Below are 17,710 nucleotides of genomic sequence, written 5' to 3' on the forward strand. Positions count from 1 at the left end.
TTAAATAGTATATAGGTTAATTAAGTGGTTTCACAAAATAGTGCAATAAAATGATAAATCCACTTTACATTTACTCCCCTCGTCTGCCTATTTTTTTTTACGGTAAAGTAAAGGCATAAACTAGTTTCAATATTAGGCCTGTTTATTTGGCTCATGTCAAACATCACTGAATACATTCCTTTATCTTCTGCAACTGACAAGTGATGAAAGTAGATATTAACATCAATAATAATTTTGGTGTTATACGAGACTATTACTATATTCTTAAAAAAAAAAAAAGTATCAAAAATGCCTACATGCTATGTGCAAACACAAATACACACATAGTAAAACAAACCACAGTGAACTTGGCAAGAACATATTAGCTATCCATAAATAAACACTTGTATGGCTGCTCTTCAGTACTGATGCTACAGTACAACAGAATATTCATATATAGAAGAGAATGATCAAGTAAAAACATTACAGATTTGGTTGTTTGATATAATTTAAAAACATGTTGCAGTTTCTTGTTTCATATAAACAATACAGAGAAGAAGAAACTCCATTACTTACATATTTTCTATGTAAATTAAAAAGAAATATTGTGCCTTGGTCTTTTTTTTTTTATTTTTACATATATATCTATATTTAGGCAGTGTTATTTTTAAGACAATTTTAAGCACAAGATGGCATTCTTGCATGTATAACATATCTAGTACAATGAATCAAGATGGAGCAAAGCTAAAGGTACTGTAAAAAAGTTGCTTTGTAGCTTAGGTGAGCTGCAAGTGGTGACAAGAAAGTAGAGGACGGCCTTATATGACATTAGCACTCATAGATGTTTGGTTACCTGGGACTTGCGAAAATCATATCACATCTATCCTTACGTGCCCTACTGAAGTATACAAAGGCATGACTTTTCAGTTGGGTTAAGTTTTCAAATCAATCCATTGCATTTGTTTGCTTTGTATGACAACACTGAGGTATGTCCGGAAAGGCAAATAGTTCTATTATTTGTGGAGTGTGATATGTTTCCTAAAGACAACACTAGCATTCCATTTGGTCAGTCTATGCTAGTTCTATCCAAGCAACAAGTTAGAAGAGCAATTGCAATGTTTTAACGGATAGCAATCCACTTAAAGTTCAACTACCGCCACACCTTTTGTTCTGCCGAACTGTTACTTGCCACTGCAGCTGAAGTATTGTTCATATTACTTACTGCTCATCTTACATTTGTTCAGTATCCAAATATAATAAAAAATCACCAATATTTTGTTCAAGTCTATTGCGATTTGTTTCTGAAGTTCTGAAGCTGAAACTCTTCCATTTTATGTGTGATACATAGGGGGTTATTTATCAAAATCCAAAAATATCTAATTTATTTCTGAAATATACTCGGACCAAATCCGCACGGGTTATTGCCCCTTATTTATTATTACATTTTTCCAAAAATTTCCTGTGCGGGGAAAAAACATGAAAAATTTGGATCGTACAATTTTTTTTACCCGAAAACCATGAAATCTTCGGATTATTGCACAAAACCCAGCTCAGATCAGGATATCTTCAGGACTTCTCCCTTTGATTTATATATAACCTTGGCAGGTCTGAGATGCCCGATTTTCGGATTCTAACTTTTTCCATCCTCAGGGTAGAAGTCCTAAAAAAAATGTTCAAGTTTTTTTTTCTCTCACTAAAAATCTGTATTTTTTGGCATTCAGACTTTAATAAATGACCCCCATAGAGTGAAGAAAAAGTGGCCATACACAGTTATTAGTTTAACCTTTAGACTTCACTGGCTGAGAGGGTCCCTTGTGGCATCCACTAAAAGAAAATTATGCAAACCCCTTTAATGGCACTCAGTCATGGTTATGGTCTGCCCATAACCAATAATAGAAAGTTTTTAGGGAAAACCAGAAATGGCAGAAGCCACTGCTCCCAAATCAGTGTCAATCAATTTCGCCATTACCAGTAATGGACAATCATAATAGGTCAATGTGTCACCACCATTTTTTTCCCACAGAGATGCCCTCCCCCTGGATAAATCTTTGCTCAGTAGCTGTATCATGTTGTGTCTTCTATATGTGGACACTAAAACCTTGACTGAAACATACATGGAAATAACAATTCCTCATAAGGTCAGAAATTGGGCTTCAACTAATAAAAATGTATTCTGCCTATCCCTGTAATAATAATAATAATACACATCTAAATAAATAATATATTTTTTTCAGTGCAGGAACACAAAGTGACTGTTCTCTAAGCATAAAGAGCGCATGCCAATATGACAATCAAATAATTTTATCCGCCCCTTTTTTTATCTTTCAAGTGTGTGCTGAAATTCTTTCTCTCGGCAACCACAGAACAGGGCTGCTCCTGTATTATGACTGACATTGAAGGATGCCAATTACAACACAAAAGGGCCTACTGCTGTGGTTACATTGATATTGGAGGATGTCCATCATAACAGAAAGGTCACCTTGTGCCGTGGCTGCAGAAAGGAAAGTGTGATTATGTTACTAGTCAAAAGATCATTTATTATTCTGCACAAAAATGTTTTATATTGTCACGCTCTCCTTAAAGGAGAAGGAAAGGATAAAATTAAGTAAGCTTCATCAGAAAGAATAAACCCTCAGTAATGCTGCTCTGAGCCCTCTGTTAAAAGTATTTCTTTCCTTCTAGTACATGGGCTTCTATATCAGACTTACTGTTTTCAGCATAAACCCCTAGGGCTAGGGCTTGAGCATGCTCAATTGGCTCCTCTCTCCCTCCTCCCCTCCTTGCTGTAATCTGAGCCCAGAGCTATGAGCAGCAGGGAGACACTCAGACAGGAAGTTAATATGGCAGTTGTTATCCTAAACAACCAGATAGAACTTCTAGCGTGCTTTACTCAGGTATGGTAAAACATTCTGTAGAATAAATATAGTGTTATAGCTTGCACTGTTGTGGCTAATCTATTGACAATAAAGGTAGCTTTCCTTCTCCTTTAAAGGGGTGGTTCACCTTTAAATTAACCTTTGGTATGTTATAGAATTACTAATTCTAAGCATTTTTTTAATTGGTCTTCATTTTTTATTTGTTAAAGTTTTTGAATTATTTGCCTTCTTCTGACCCTTTCCGAATTTCAAATGGGGGTCACTGACCCCATCTAAATAGCAAATGCTCTGTAAGGCTACACATACTTATTGCCACTTTCTATTACTCTTCTTTCTATTCATATTCCTGTGTCTTATGTAAATCAGTGCATGGTTGCTAGGGTAGTTTGTACCCTAGCAACCAGATTACTGAAATTGCAAAATGGAGAGCAACTGAATAAAAAGCTAAGTACAGTAACTGCAAAACCACAAATAATAAAAAGAAAACCAATTGCAAATTGTATCAGAATATCACTCTCTACGTCATAAACGTTAATTTAAAGGTGAACAACCCCTTTAAGTTGTACAGAAGACTGTGAAAATCACTTTTAACTAGACAGACAACCAAGCTGTGGAATACTTGACCCCACTGTCACGTTTGTCACATAGGATAACCTTGGTCACATGAGGAAAGCCACATTGCAACCAAATGTAATCAAAGTCAAAAAACTAACTTGATCATTTCGGCATACACAACACAGAAGATCAAAACTGGACTTGTATATGTCCATCCCCCACCACCCATGTAACCCGAGACATAATAAATAAAAAAGGGGTGATTACACAGTTAATCTTTCCAATCTTCTTATATGGACTTTAAAGGTTCTGAGCAGATAAAATAGGCAAGGAATACAATTAGATCTACATGAATTTATCAGACGGATACACCCTCTAGGTTAGAGGGTTAGCTGGTGCTAGTGATTTTCATAGTAGTGATATTCCATACCATCCTCCCTTTCCATTAAACCACATGAACTGTAAGCAGTCACATTTAACACTTCCCAAGAACATTTTGCCTCAACGTCCATGTGCCATAAATGTAACACTATACACTTTTCATACCCATAACAATATACGTATGTTTTCTAAGGACTGATTTGGGGCCACAGTACCATGCAAATACATTTGTGATTTTGAAAACTAGCCACTAATCAGGGCAGAAAACCAGGCCTTTCTTTGGAAGAATTATCTGGCAATGATGCTGAATTGGTCACATGACCTAGAGACTGCCTATACCAGTGATCCCCAACCAGTAGCTCGTGAGCAACATGTTGCTCTCCAACCCCTGGATGTTGCTCTCTGTGGCCTCAAAGAAGGAGCTTATTTTTGAATTTCAGGCTTGGAAGCAAGTTTTAATTGCATAAAAACTAAGTATAGTGCCAAATAGAGCCTCCTGTAGGCTGCCAGTCCACATAGGGGCTACCAAATAGCCAATCACAGCCCTTATTTGGCACCCAATAGACTTTTTCATGCTTGTGTTGCTCCCCAACTCTTTTTATATTTGAATGTGGCTCATGGGTAAAAAAAGGTTGGGGACCCCTGGCCTATACCATTTAAAAGATGTAGCAGTGCAACAAGGCAACCTTTATTGCGTGGTTAAAAATTCCACAGCAACACAGGACTAACTCTTAGACTTTCTAACATAATTGGACTGGAGTGTTTTACAAAATGTTTAGCAGAATCATTTTTATCAAATTCTATTATGCAACATATACATTCAGAATTTGTATCTGTTTTTTGTTTAGAAGCCAAAAAACATGGGCAAAAAGAGGCCAAATTTGCTCCATTTTATTTGCATTACCCCTTTAGGGTCAGGGCACACAGGCAGATTCAGGGAGATGAGTTGCCTAGCGACAATTCTCCTCTTCTTTGGGGCGACTAATCTCCCCGAACTGCCTTCCCGGTGGCTAAAATGTAAATCGCCAGCGGGATGGCACTCGGCGCGATTCATTTTCCGAAGTTGCCCGAAGTGAATCTGCATGTGTGCCCTGACCCTTATATGTAGTAACATGGTTGCATAGAGTGACAAAAATGATTGTGCTTTAGTACCTTTTTTGTATGCCCTGATTTCCCACCAACATTTTTCCTCAAGAAAGCAGAGAGGATTCATTATATCTGAAATGACTAAGTGCCTTGTAATATTGCATACAGCATTACTTTTCATAAAGCAAGGCACACAGCCCAAGGTGTACATGGACTCATTTAAACAAACTTTTTATCTTCAAATCACAATTTAGAATGAGGTGACATCAATACACATACAGTGGTATTTTAGTTACGTAAATGGCTGAGTATTTGTGTCAACATTTTTGGCAAAGTTTAAAGCGCACACAAAGTATTTCCAGACAGATGTACACAAAAGTGCCATGTACTTAACCTGCCAATGATACAATAGTCATGCCCAAATAACTGTATAAGCAATCACTTTCATTCAATAATGAATGGGTCTGCTTCGTTTTGTTTTTTTGCACAAACTACAATGACATATATTCCTGTATGGTACTATAATATTTTGATCCCTAGACTGAGATAAAAGACATAATTATTTTGTAACCGGTTACATTTCTGCTTAGAGTACTTTGAGCAGCAGCTCATATGTTGCATTGATGATGCCCCAAGACAAGATTGAACGATGATAGTTCAAATGTGCCCCGCGGAAAAGATGAGTTAGTTTGCCATCACGCTCTGTCCATATTATCATGAGGACTTTACCAAATGATATAAATTCTCCCCCTATCTGAGACTGCATGCGGGCCTTTACCACATTAATTGGGAAGAAAAGAAATCCCAGCATGGCTCCAAGTAGTCCACCACATATAAAGTCATTGATTAAATTTGCACTGTATGTTTTTGCTTCTGGAAGGCACTGTTTAATTGGAGAACGAAGCCCAAAGAAGAGAGCGTTGCTAGGTCCATTTCGCAGTAGTATGGGAACCAGGCCACGGTAGTACTCCCTTATTCCATAAGGCCGTAATACTTTGAAAGCCTGAAACATGTTTGTAAATCGATTGTGGTGCTTGTAGTCTTGCAGTAGTGTTTGAACTCTCTCAAAGGGTGAGAGCAAGGCTTCAGTCGTCCCAGCGAGAATTGCAGCTACACTCCTTGTTACAACCTCAGGAGAATTTGTGTGCCTAAGAAGAAGGCTTGAAAAATCTTCATAAAGGCCAAACATAAGGGCAAGTGTAGTGGTTTTCTGCATGAGAGGAGGAAGAATACCTCGGTACAAGTTGCGAATACCATCTGTCTGAAGCTGCCTTACCGCATCTCTGGTTCTTATGCCATACAGCTGCTGTCGAAACAGCACTTTCTGAATGGGGAAAGTTATAGCTATGTTTGTGAAAGCAGCAAAGTATCCACATACATAATGCTTTCCAGATCCAACAGTAACTGTACGAGGTTTGTAATCATGCTTTGCAGTCGCAAAAACCAAGTCGCTTTTCCTTTTCTCATGGGCTTCTGAATCCATCATGAGGCTAAAGAGTTGTAGTATTTAGACAGCTTGGCTGAAAGAGGGAAGAAAATGACAAAATGAAGCACAACTAAAATATACTCATACTTATATTACTAGCTTTAAAATAAGACACTTTGGTTTGCAGTTGATTTTTAATAACCCAAACTTGCAGGGTAAGGAAAATAGGTCTATATAAAGTATACACTTCTCTTCTGATGTCAGCCCCAACCCCACTTTTTTGCTGCAACATTTTTTGCTGAAAAAGTTTCCTCTAAGCACAATAAGGGCTCTCCTATGTATTTTACTTAAGAAGGAATACATATAGAACACTTCTCCATGGAAGAAAAATGAAACCCCTTTTAAAGAGAAAGAAAGGCATGTTATACCTGGGGGTGCCAACAGTTAGGCACTCCCAAGTGATTTTATATCCTTACCTGACACCCCGGGCCAGTGCTCCTATCAGGAGAAAACTGCACTGGTTCGGAGGTTATACCAGTGAGCACCACGGATCGATCGTCTTCCTGCTTCTTTGTTCTTCAAATTTCCCTAGGGCAGACGCATGCGCAGTAGAATGAAATAGGCAACTTTTTTTATTAACGTTTGACTTTTCGCTCTACTATGCATGCAGAACGAAGAAGCAGGTAGAGGATTGCTCCATGGTGCTCACTGGAATAACTATAACAGAGGGTTTTACACTGATTAGCGTTTGTGCCTTACTTTTTGTGATGGTTCCCTGGATGCTCCGTCTCTGGCACCCTGTATATATCCAATATATTGTGAAATATGGGAATCACTCACGACAGCAGGTTAACTGCAATTATGCTGTTTATTGTGTCACCACACGACATGTTTCGGACCTATTGGCCCTTTTTCAAGTGTGTACAACCTGGTGTGAAATGAACATACTTATACACCACATGTGATGTTGGCCCGCCCACCAATTAACGAAATACCGGGTAGTTAAACCTTAAGTCCTTAATCATATTCTTAGAAAAGTTCTTAAATTGTAACTCCATGTGTCACGGTTCGGTGTCCATGTGTGAACTTGTACAAGAAAAGAACACACTGGCACACGAGGCTTGTATCTGCAGGGCGAACCCTTGCAAAAGTTTTTACTGCGGTGGTGCTGAGCACCAAGCTAATCTTTATAGCTGCATAACGGGTGTGCGAGAGTCTACTTCACTTCATGTGTGAACTTGGCCATCTCCATACATATGACATCGTGTCTATACATCATTAAAAGGATCAAAAATAGTATTTTCACAGTGAAAATTTTAAAAAACAATTATATACAAAGGTTTTCTATATATACACAAGGTACTGCTCTATTCTGAGCCTACCATGAAGAACTTGAAAAAACAAATTATGCCCACATTTATATTTTTTAATTATTTCATTTTGGGTTTAATTATTTTTATCTTACCCTTAGTTGGTTTCTATAAAGCGACTACATGTGGTGTATAAGTATGTTCATTTCACACCAGGTTGTACACACTTGAAAAAGGGCCAATAGGTCCGAAACATGTCGTGTGGTGACACAATAAACAGCATAATTGCAGTTAACCTGCTGTCGTGAGTGATTCCCACTACTCACTGGAATAACCCCCGGGCGGTGCAGTTTTCTCCTGCTAGGCGCACTGGCCTAGCGTTTCAGTAAATACTATCACTTGGGGGTGCCTAACTTTTGGCACCCCCAAATATTTCCTTCTCCTTTAAAGGGGTTGTTCACCTTTGTGTTAACTTTTAGCATGATGTTGCAAGGGTCCAAATTACCCTAGCAACCACTCATTGATTTGAATAGACTAAAATATGAATTAGTAGAGGGCCTGAAAGAAAGATAAGTAATAAAAAGTAGTGATAACAAGAAAATTGTAGCCTTACAGATCATTTGTTTTATTAGATGGGGACAGCAACCCCCATTTGAAAACTGGAAAGAATTATAAGAAGAAGGCAATTAATTGAAAAAACTATAAAAATAATTAATAAAGACTAATTGAAAAGTTGTTTAGAAGTGGCCATTCTAAAAAAAAAACATACTAAAAGTTAACCACCCTGTTAAAAATCATACTTCTATATTAAAGGGGTTGTTTACCTTTGCATTAACTTTTAGGGGGTTATTTATCAAAGTCCTAATTAATCTCAATATTTTCTGCTACAAACTCAAATCTGCTTGGGTTTTTTACGCTTATTTAATATTACATTTTCCCGAAATTTGCTTTGCGGGAAAAAATCGGATTTTCGCGATTTTCTCAAGATTTTTTCACCCGAAAACTCAGATTTTTGCCCGAAAACTCAGAAAACTTCGGGGTATTGCACGAAACCCAACGCGCATCAAAAAAATCTTTGGGACTTCTCCCATTAACTTATATGCAACCTTGACAGGTCTGAGATGACGGATTATCTGATTCGGACTTTTCCAGCCTCGGGGTTTAAAGGAAAACTATACCCCCAAAATGAACACTTAAGCAACAGATAGTTCATATCATATTAAGTGGCATATTAAAGAATCTTACCAAACTGGAATATATATTTAAGTAAATATTGCCCTTTTACATCTCTTGCCTTGAGCCACCATTTCGTGATGGTCTGTGTGCTGTCTCAGAGATCACCTGACCAGAAATACTCCAGCTCTAACTGTAACAGGAAGAAGTGTGGAAGCAAAAGACACAACTCTCTCTGTTAATTGGCTCATGTGACCTAACATGCATGGTTTGTTGGTATGTTTGTGAGTACAGTGAATCCTACGATCCCAGGGGGCGGCCCTTATTTTTTAAAATGGCAATTTTCTATTTATGTTTACCCAATGGCACATACTACTAGAAAAGTATATTATTATGAAAATGGTTTATTTACATGAAGCAGGATTTTACACATGAACTGTTTTATGCAATATCTTTTTATAGAAACCTACATTGTTTGGGGGGTATAGTTTTCCTTTAATTAATTCCTGAAAAATTTGTGATTTTTTTAAAAGTGCGATTTGTAGTATGATGTAGAGAGGGATATTCTGAGACAATTTGCAATTGGTTTTGCATTTTTTTATTATTGGTGGTTTTTGAGCTTTTTATTCAGCAGCTGTCCCGTTTGTAGTTTGGGCAATCTGGTTGCTAGGTCCAAATTACCCTAGCAACCATGCACTGATTTGAATAAGAGACGGGAATTTGAATAGGAGAGTGACTGAAAAGAAAGCGGAGTGATAAAAAGTAGCAATAACAGTAAATTTGTAGCTTTCCAGAGCATTTATTTTTAGAAGGGGTCAGTGACCCCAAATAATGAAAAACAATAAACCATAAATAATGTAGAAAACTTGCTTTGAAATAGCCATTTTATAACATACTAAAAGTTTACTTAAAGGTGAACCACCCCTTTAAAAGTATCTATTACGTTTCTGTCCTTCCATAGAGCAGTATTCTTTTTGTATTCCTTCTTCTTAACTAAGGTTCCTAGGGAAGCCTTTATTGTGCTTAGAGAGACCTTAATCATCAGAATGGATGAAATATTGCACCATCAAATGGGATGGGGCTGACATCAGATAAGCTTTATTGTTATATTATTCTTTATACAGTGCCAACATATTCTGCAGTAAAAGTAACAGTAAATCCACATTCTACTTCCTACTCTTCAAAACACAATCAAAACAAATCAGCAGTACACTGAAAATCACACTGCATAAATGATATAAGGAAGTAGAATGTGGCATTATTTTCAGTTTTAGAATAAAAGCCAAACTTATTTGGCTTTTTCACAAAAGCCAAACTTATTTCTTTATTAAAACAATAAGCAAAAACTATGTTTAGCACCAGCATCATTCATTGAATGTATGCTTTAAAGGGGGGGGGGTATATTGCCCCTAAAATCACACCTTAGCATTTGGCATGACCTTAATAAATGACCTCCAATACCCCCCACATGGTCACTGCACTACTCCAAGCCCACCATCAAGGCTGAAGAGATGTCAGTGCTCAACACAGATATTTAAGGCAGTATAGAGTTACATTTAAGTTTCCCAACAACTTGAAAATATCATAAATGTATTTTTTAAAAATCCAAAGTAGATCTGAAAAGGCAGTATTTCTGTTTTAATATCTAAATGCGGAGATGTTATGTTTAACAGTCACACATAATATGAGCTAAAATGTTTTGTTGGAGGTTGAGCAAATATATCCTTTGGCTATAGGAGTTTGATGTATGTAATTGAAAGGTTGCTCATACATTATTGGAGAGAAAACCTGAATGCTAAGAATTCCTTGTTATAAATAGCAGGGGAGGGGTGCTGCAAGGAAAATTCGACTTAATTTACATAAATACATCTATATCCCAAAATATTGTTTTCTGGAAAAAAATGAGAATTATGAAAAACTACCAATGTACTGGGTAGCAATTTCAAAGCACCGTACAGGTATAATAAGACCTGCAGGTTTCTTTACAAGGAACACAGTCCAGTTAGTGATCTGTGGTTTTTTCCAAAATCTTTTTATATACCCCCAGGCCTGGATCCTAGAGATATTTATATGACATGACTTTAATACAATTGCTGGCAATGTTTAAAGCATCAGTGCCCTGTATAATGTATAATATATGTCAAAGCTGTAATTCATACACTGTAGCTAAAAACAAATATTAACATAAAATAAGATGTACAAGGGATCACATCGTATTTAATATGTTAAACTAATACAGGTACTGAGGTTATAGCCTATTTTTATAAAACAAATAGTTAATTGGATATGAATGGAGTTAAAGCAGCAGGCATATAAATAGAGCAGAAATGCAATGATCAGGGCAAAAGCCAGGACTCAGCATGAGGATATGAGCATTCCTGGGAAGTGTCACGGTTCGACTGTCAGTGAAAGAAGAGCTGCAGAGAGACAGATTGCACATACCTTACTTAGACAACTCCAGGGTACAAAGCATGCTCAGCAGGACACATCCACAGTTACATGAAGGAAAGACCAGTACCACAATGTCGTATTCTCTAACATACCGCCCAACAGTCCCGCTTTCAGCCAGATTTTTCTTTTTTTAACAAAGCCCAATGGCTTTGTTGTTTTAAACGTCCCGCAGCACCCTTAATGTCAAGCTCCTTGGTTCCTGCCGGACATCTAATCCGACGTCATAGGTCTCGTCTCGCGAGAGTGTGACGCCAAGCGCGGTGACGCGACACGTAAACAGTAACGAGGCACACTAGGGTAGAGAATGTCAGTGAAACATGAACAATACACTTGTTTTTAGTAATACACTTGAGGTGGTGTCGGCGCAGCTTTTTTATATCTTAATATTTGTTGCTCGCAGTTCCTCGTACTACTCGATCTAGGGAACTAAATATGTTTGTTGTATGGAGCGCCGTTGGCGTCTTTGTACCTTTATATCTCCATACTAGAGAATAAAATGTGATTTATTTTGTAATCGGGAGCACCGTTGTCATCTTTGTACCTAATTGTTCCAAAATATTTCATCAGTCTTCACTGAAAGGAAAGAGGAATAAAATCACATAGGACATGCCAAGTGTTAAGAACCCCCAGTGATAACTTACCTAATATCCCAGGCCCGGTACTGTTAGCTGCATCTGCACTGGTCTGGGATATTTGTGTAAAAGCTCATTCTTCATCAAATGGTTTCTTTTCATCTGGGCAGGCATGGAAAAAGCTGACTTTTTGCATCCAAGTTAGCTTTTCACACATGCACCTACCAGCAGGGTCGTACTGGCCCTGCGTGACACCGGGAAAAAACCTGGTGGGCCCCGACCCTCATGGGCCGGGCCAGACCCCTTCTCCCAAAGACCCCTGTCTAAAATACATTTTTTTTCTTGTTGCAGCACCATCAGCGCACGCATGCGTGCTGAGTGGCGCCATCAGCGCATGCGCGTGGTGCCGTTTGTACATGAGAGCCTAAATCCGTGTGCGCCGAGGCACATAGGAGTAGGGGGCTGGGGGACCTGGACAGCAATCCCGGTGGGCCTCAGGCCCCCCAGTCTCACCCTGCCTACCAGGGTTGCCAGGTCTAATTTTCAAAACCAGCCGAAGTTGGCTACAAAAACAGCCCAAAACTAGCCAAGTGGCACTTCAAAAGTACCCCAAAAATAGCACAATAAATGCAGTGGAAAAAAGTCTAAAAACTAAATATGAAAATATGGCTTTTTTCAAATTTTCCCAAAGTTTCCCAAATGTTTCCATGAAAATGGGACACATTCGCCCCCTTCACCAAGGACATAACTACAGAGGGAGGTATAGGGGCCCCATGAGGCCCTACTACCTGTATCATTTCAATAAATATTGGTAAAACTGGTCAACCTCTAGATATTTTGGTGGCAGCAGATTTTTGCCCCAAAATTGTCTGAAATTGAGGAAAGTCAATGGAAAATGTGAGAATGATTCAGAGTGACTGGATACTGGGGTACAGAGCCCAAAATCTGGTAACTCCCGACTTCTACACAAGTCAGTCCCATTGCATGCTGGGTATTGTAGTCTTACATTAAACACATTAAACTTGGCAGTTGGCAAATTGTTAAACAAAACTACATCACCTAACATGCATTGGGAGACACAGGCTTGGCAAATTAGGGCAAAAATTTGGCTGGTTTGTACAAACCAGCCAAAGGCCCAAAAAGTGGCCCAAATCCATACCTTGGCTAGTCTGTACTTTCAAAACACACCTGAGCTTTAAATAAGTAGCCCATTGTGGCTGGAAAACCACCAACCTGGCAACCCTAGAACCTACCCACACCAGAATGAAAAGGGGTGATACCAGAGCCAAAGTCCAGTTTTTAGCAAATAGCAGCACTGGCGTGGGGTATTGGATAAGCAATAATAATCTCTGGGGGGTGACGAACATTTTGGCACCCCTTACCAATTATATATTTTGTTCTTTTTAGGGATGCATAGAATCCAGGATTCGGCCAAATACTTCTGCTGAGCTGAATCCTAATTTGCATATGCAAATTAGGGACGGGGAGGTTAATCACGTGGCTTTTTGTCACAAAACAAGTAAGTAAACAATGTTTTCCCCTTCCCACCCCTAATTTGCATACGCAAATTAGGATCCAGTTCAGTATTCAGCCGAATCATTTGCGAAGGATTCGGGGGTTAGGCCGAATCCAGAATAGTGGATTCGGTGCATCTCTAGTTCTTTTATATTTATCTGGTTGCCAACAATACCTCTTACAAATTGGTAAATTGACTAATGCTGGCTCTGAAAACAATATCTGATGTATTTATTTATAACTTTATTTGTAAAGCACTGTTAAGGAGCTGTAGTGCCGTAAAATGCAAATTTTTTTATGTCCATACACTCAAACTGGCATAGTATTGTATAAGATAAATATATAAATTGTGTGCATTTTTTTCACAAAAAACTACATTAAAATATTGTAAAACAGAACAATTCATCGTCTTTACGTACTAATTTCTGATGCTTATTACACAAAATTATACAAGGGCCATAGAATCACCTGCAAGCCTTCCTCGCCTTCCCCTTAATGAAAACAAACTACCCACAGGAGCTGATAGTCAGTCGAATTAAGACTTAATTGGGCCCTGGCAGGGTAGTGGTTTTGCCCCCCCCCACCCTTACAATTTATTTGCAGCATTGGGGGCAGCATCCACTTCAGAACATGTCAGACTAAGGTTACCAGATTTTCAGAGTGAAAATTGAGGAGATGTCACGGCAAATTTTTAAACAACGCCTTCTTGAATATATAGATAGCTAAGGAACTATTTAAAATTTTATAGACCACAAATCTCATCATTCACAAATGCCACAGATGCATACAGGGTTATAATACCCACAAAACACTTTGCAGGATTAATGCAGTGACAATTTCATGTAAAACACCCCCAGAACTCATAGCTGGATGACACAGTGCTGCCACTTTGCAGAGTGATTTGTCTAAATTGGAAAACTGGGCAGCAAACTGGAAAATGAGGTTCAATGTTGATAAATGAAAGATTATGCACTTTGGCAAAAATAATTTAAATGCAAGTTATACACTAAATGGCAGTGTGTTGGGAGTTTCCTTAAATGCGAAGGATCTAGGGGTCTTTGTAGATAACAAGTTGTCTAATTCTGGGCAGTGTCATTCTGTGGCTACTAAAGCAAATAAAGTTCTGTCTTGCATAAAAAAGGGCATGAACTCAAGGGATGAAAACATAATTATGCCTCTTTATAGGTCCCTGGTGAGGCCTCATCTGGAGTATGCAGTTCAGTTTTGGACTCCAGTCCTTAAGAGGGATATAAATGAGCTGGAGAGAGTGCAGAGACATGCAACTAAATTGGTTTGGGGTGGAAGACTTAAATTATGAGGGTAGACTGTCAAGGTTGGGATTGTTTTCTCTGGAAAAAAGGCGCTTGCGAGGGGACATGATTACACTTTACAAGTACATTAGAGGACATTATAGACAAATAGCAGGGGACCTTTTTACCCATATAAATACCCCCATAACTCACAGCAGGATGGCACCATGACCACAAAATGTTTTTTTTTACTTTAAGGGGGGGGGGTGGCCACCAATTTATTTTATTAATCATTTATGGGGGGGGCTGACTTCCAATTTGTTTTTAATTTTATGGGGGACCTAGACCCCAATGTGTTTTTATTAACTTGTGGGGAGGCTTTATATGTGGGCTGCTTTGATTTTTTTTGCAAGGGCTGCTTTTTACTCCCAGTCTTGCCCTAACAACATAACCCTTATATTGATTGTAGTACTTGGGAATATTGGAATAGGGCCCTAATTGTAAGTCAACCTGCTTTAAATAACCCTTACAATTTAATGCTTAGTCTGTGAGAGCCTTCAAAAATGCTATAGGGCTTTTGCAGATGTGTTTTCTAATTGTTGCATGGGTCACACTACATAAGGGTAGAACTTACCTTCTTTTATTGCATAAAACTGGTTCAGTAAAGAAAAGGATTTTATTACATCATCTACCTTTCCAGCAGATACAGGATTCTTCTACGCTCACAAAAAATATGGTCATCTCTTCATAGACCAGGTGTAAGGAACTTACCCTGGTGGTCTAGCGGCAGCGGGGTCCACGCCGCGTCCTCGGCGTGGATGCCCGTTGTGCTGCCTCCTTCTCCTGTGCCGGCTTCCTCTAGGGCGCGCGCTGCGCGCACGCTCGTTATTTAAAGGCGCAGTCGCGCTGGCGTCATTACGCCAGCGCGCAATTGGCGCGAAATTCAAAGGTATATAAAGCCCATTTAGATAACAGGACCTTGCCCGTTGTTAGGTTCAATTAGCTTGTTCCTGGGTGTTTATTGTGATTCCTGTCTTGATCTACTGTGTTTGACCCTTGCCTGCCTGCTACTATTCTGACCTCTCCAATCCTGACCTTGCCTGCCTGAAACTACGTTGTTCTCTCCAATCCTGAAACCTTGCCTGTTCTTCGACTATTTTACGATCTCTAATCCTGATTCTGGCCTGTCTGACTATTCTAACTGCTTGTGGTGGCCCGGCCTGCCTGTTCCTGGTGTCTTCCTATCTTCCAGCATCCTAGTAAACAGTCGTGCCCCATTGCCTGCCAGAACTTACACCTTGCACCTCTTGTTATGTCCAGGTGGGATCTGAGTAAGCTGAGGGCTCCTCCCGAGGCCAAAGGCGGTCACTTAACTGGTGAAGTCGAGCCGAGACCAGGGTGCTTGGTTTCTGTTCTGGTGTAGGGTGCCGGCCGTGACACCAAGGCCCTATTTACCATATAGGCACTTGACCGTATCACCTCAAAAAGCAATTCCATGCCACGAACCCCGGTGGTCCAGAGGCCTGCTTTTGAGTGGAGGTAGTGTAACATTTTGCTTGGACTTGAACTGCAATTAATTTTCCTCCCTCGGCAAATTAATAAATTCGTATGGTTTCCACTACCACCTCTATGCTGACGATACTCAGATCTATCTCTCATCTCCTGATCTCAACCCAGAACTCCTAACTCGCGTCTCCTCCTGCCTGTCCGCTATCTCTACCTGGATGTCGCAACGCTACCTTAAATTAAATCTCTCTAAAACTGAAATGGTTCTCTTTCCTCCAACTAACAGCAGTAACATCCCGGAAGTATCCATCATAGTTAACAATTCCACTATCACCCCCTCTCCCCAGGCCCGGTGCCTTGGGGTTATCGTAGATTCTGCCCTGTCATTCACTCCTCATATCCAGTCACTTATTAAATCATGTCACTTCCACCTAAGGAACATATCCAAAATACGATCATTTATCACCCAAGACGCTGCCAAAATTCTTATTCACCCTCTCTCATCATATCGCATCTAGACTACTGTAACTCTCTTTTAATTGGCCTCCCCCTCCAGAGACTGTCACCTCTCCAGTCCATAATGAACACTGCTGCGAGGCTCATACACCTCAGCAACCGCTCCTCCTCTGCCTCACCATTCTGTCAATCCCTGCACTGGCTTCCGTTACCTTTCAGAATCAAATTCAAATTAATGACACTGACTTTCTAAGCACTTCATAACTCTGCCCCACCCTACATCTCTGAACTCATCTCTATATACTCATGCAATCGCTTACTACGCTCCTCTACTGACCTGCTACTACTGACCTGCTACTCAACTCTTCTGTCATTACCTCCTCACATGCTCGCATTCAAGACTTTGCAAGGGCTGCACCCCTCCTCTGGAACTCTCTCCCACGGTCTGTCCGACTTTCTCCCAACCTTTCTGCTTTCAAGAAATCTCTGAAAACGCACTTATTTCGAGAAGCCTACCCTCACTCTGCTTAACTACCAAACGCAACACCACATACAGTACCACATTTCTCACCCACTTAATTCGATCTTGCCCACTCCCACACCTTGTGTATTACTCCCTTCCCTTTAGACTGTATGCCTATGCATAGGGCCTTCCTCACCTTTTTGTACCTGTATTGATTTTGATGTTTGTTACTCCATATGTTCTATGTATGTAATTCATGTGATTTAGTTGTATAATCACATTTACTTTACAGTGCTGCGCAATATGATGGTGCTACAGTATATAAATACATGTTAATAATAATAATAATTTATGATGCAGTCTGCAGCTTCTTTACTATATCTGAGCAAAAAGGTTGAAACCTGCTGATATGCTTTGTTATCCTTTAGTTTTTATATAGCCATGGTCTTCGGCGGGGGTCTTTTGGGGGTACTTGCTGCCCTGAGGCAGCCCTTCAGATACTGACCCCCATGTACCAGGGGCATACCATTTTGAGCACCAGAGCAGGTGTGGGGTTCGTGGCACTAGGTAAGCCTCTTTTTAGGTATAAGGTATATAATTCAGTAAGAGTTTATTTAGCACTCATACCTTCCAAATCATTTCAATCTGATGCACGTCCCACAGTTTCCAGCTTAATGTTTACTTTTCATCATGGACAGCACCATTCACAGG

General features: G+C 39.5%; 1 protein-coding gene across 1 annotated transcript; it reads right to left on the minus strand.

The window, feature by feature from the left end:
- Positions 1 to 4,983: 4,983 nt before the first annotated feature.
- On the minus strand, positions 4,984 to 11,486 carry slc25a51.S (solute carrier family 25 member 51 S homeolog). The gene is made up of 2 exons (XM_018239949.2): positions 11,229 to 11,486; positions 4,984 to 6,397 (listed from the first exon to the last, which is right to left on the minus strand). Exon 2 carries the CDS (start codon positions 6,361 to 6,363, stop codon positions 5,464 to 5,466), a length of 900 nt encoding a protein of 299 aa, XP_018095438.1. The 5' UTR covers positions 6,364 to 6,397; positions 11,229 to 11,486; the 3' UTR covers positions 4,984 to 5,463.
- Between the last annotated feature and the right edge of the window lie 6,224 nt (positions 11,487 to 17,710).

The sequence above is a fragment of the Xenopus laevis genome, chromosome 1S (genome assembly GCF_017654675.1).
Source record: "Xenopus laevis strain J_2021 chromosome 1S, Xenopus_laevis_v10.1, whole genome shotgun sequence".
Taxonomy (NCBI): Eukaryota; Metazoa; Chordata; class Amphibia; order Anura; family Pipidae; genus Xenopus; species Xenopus laevis.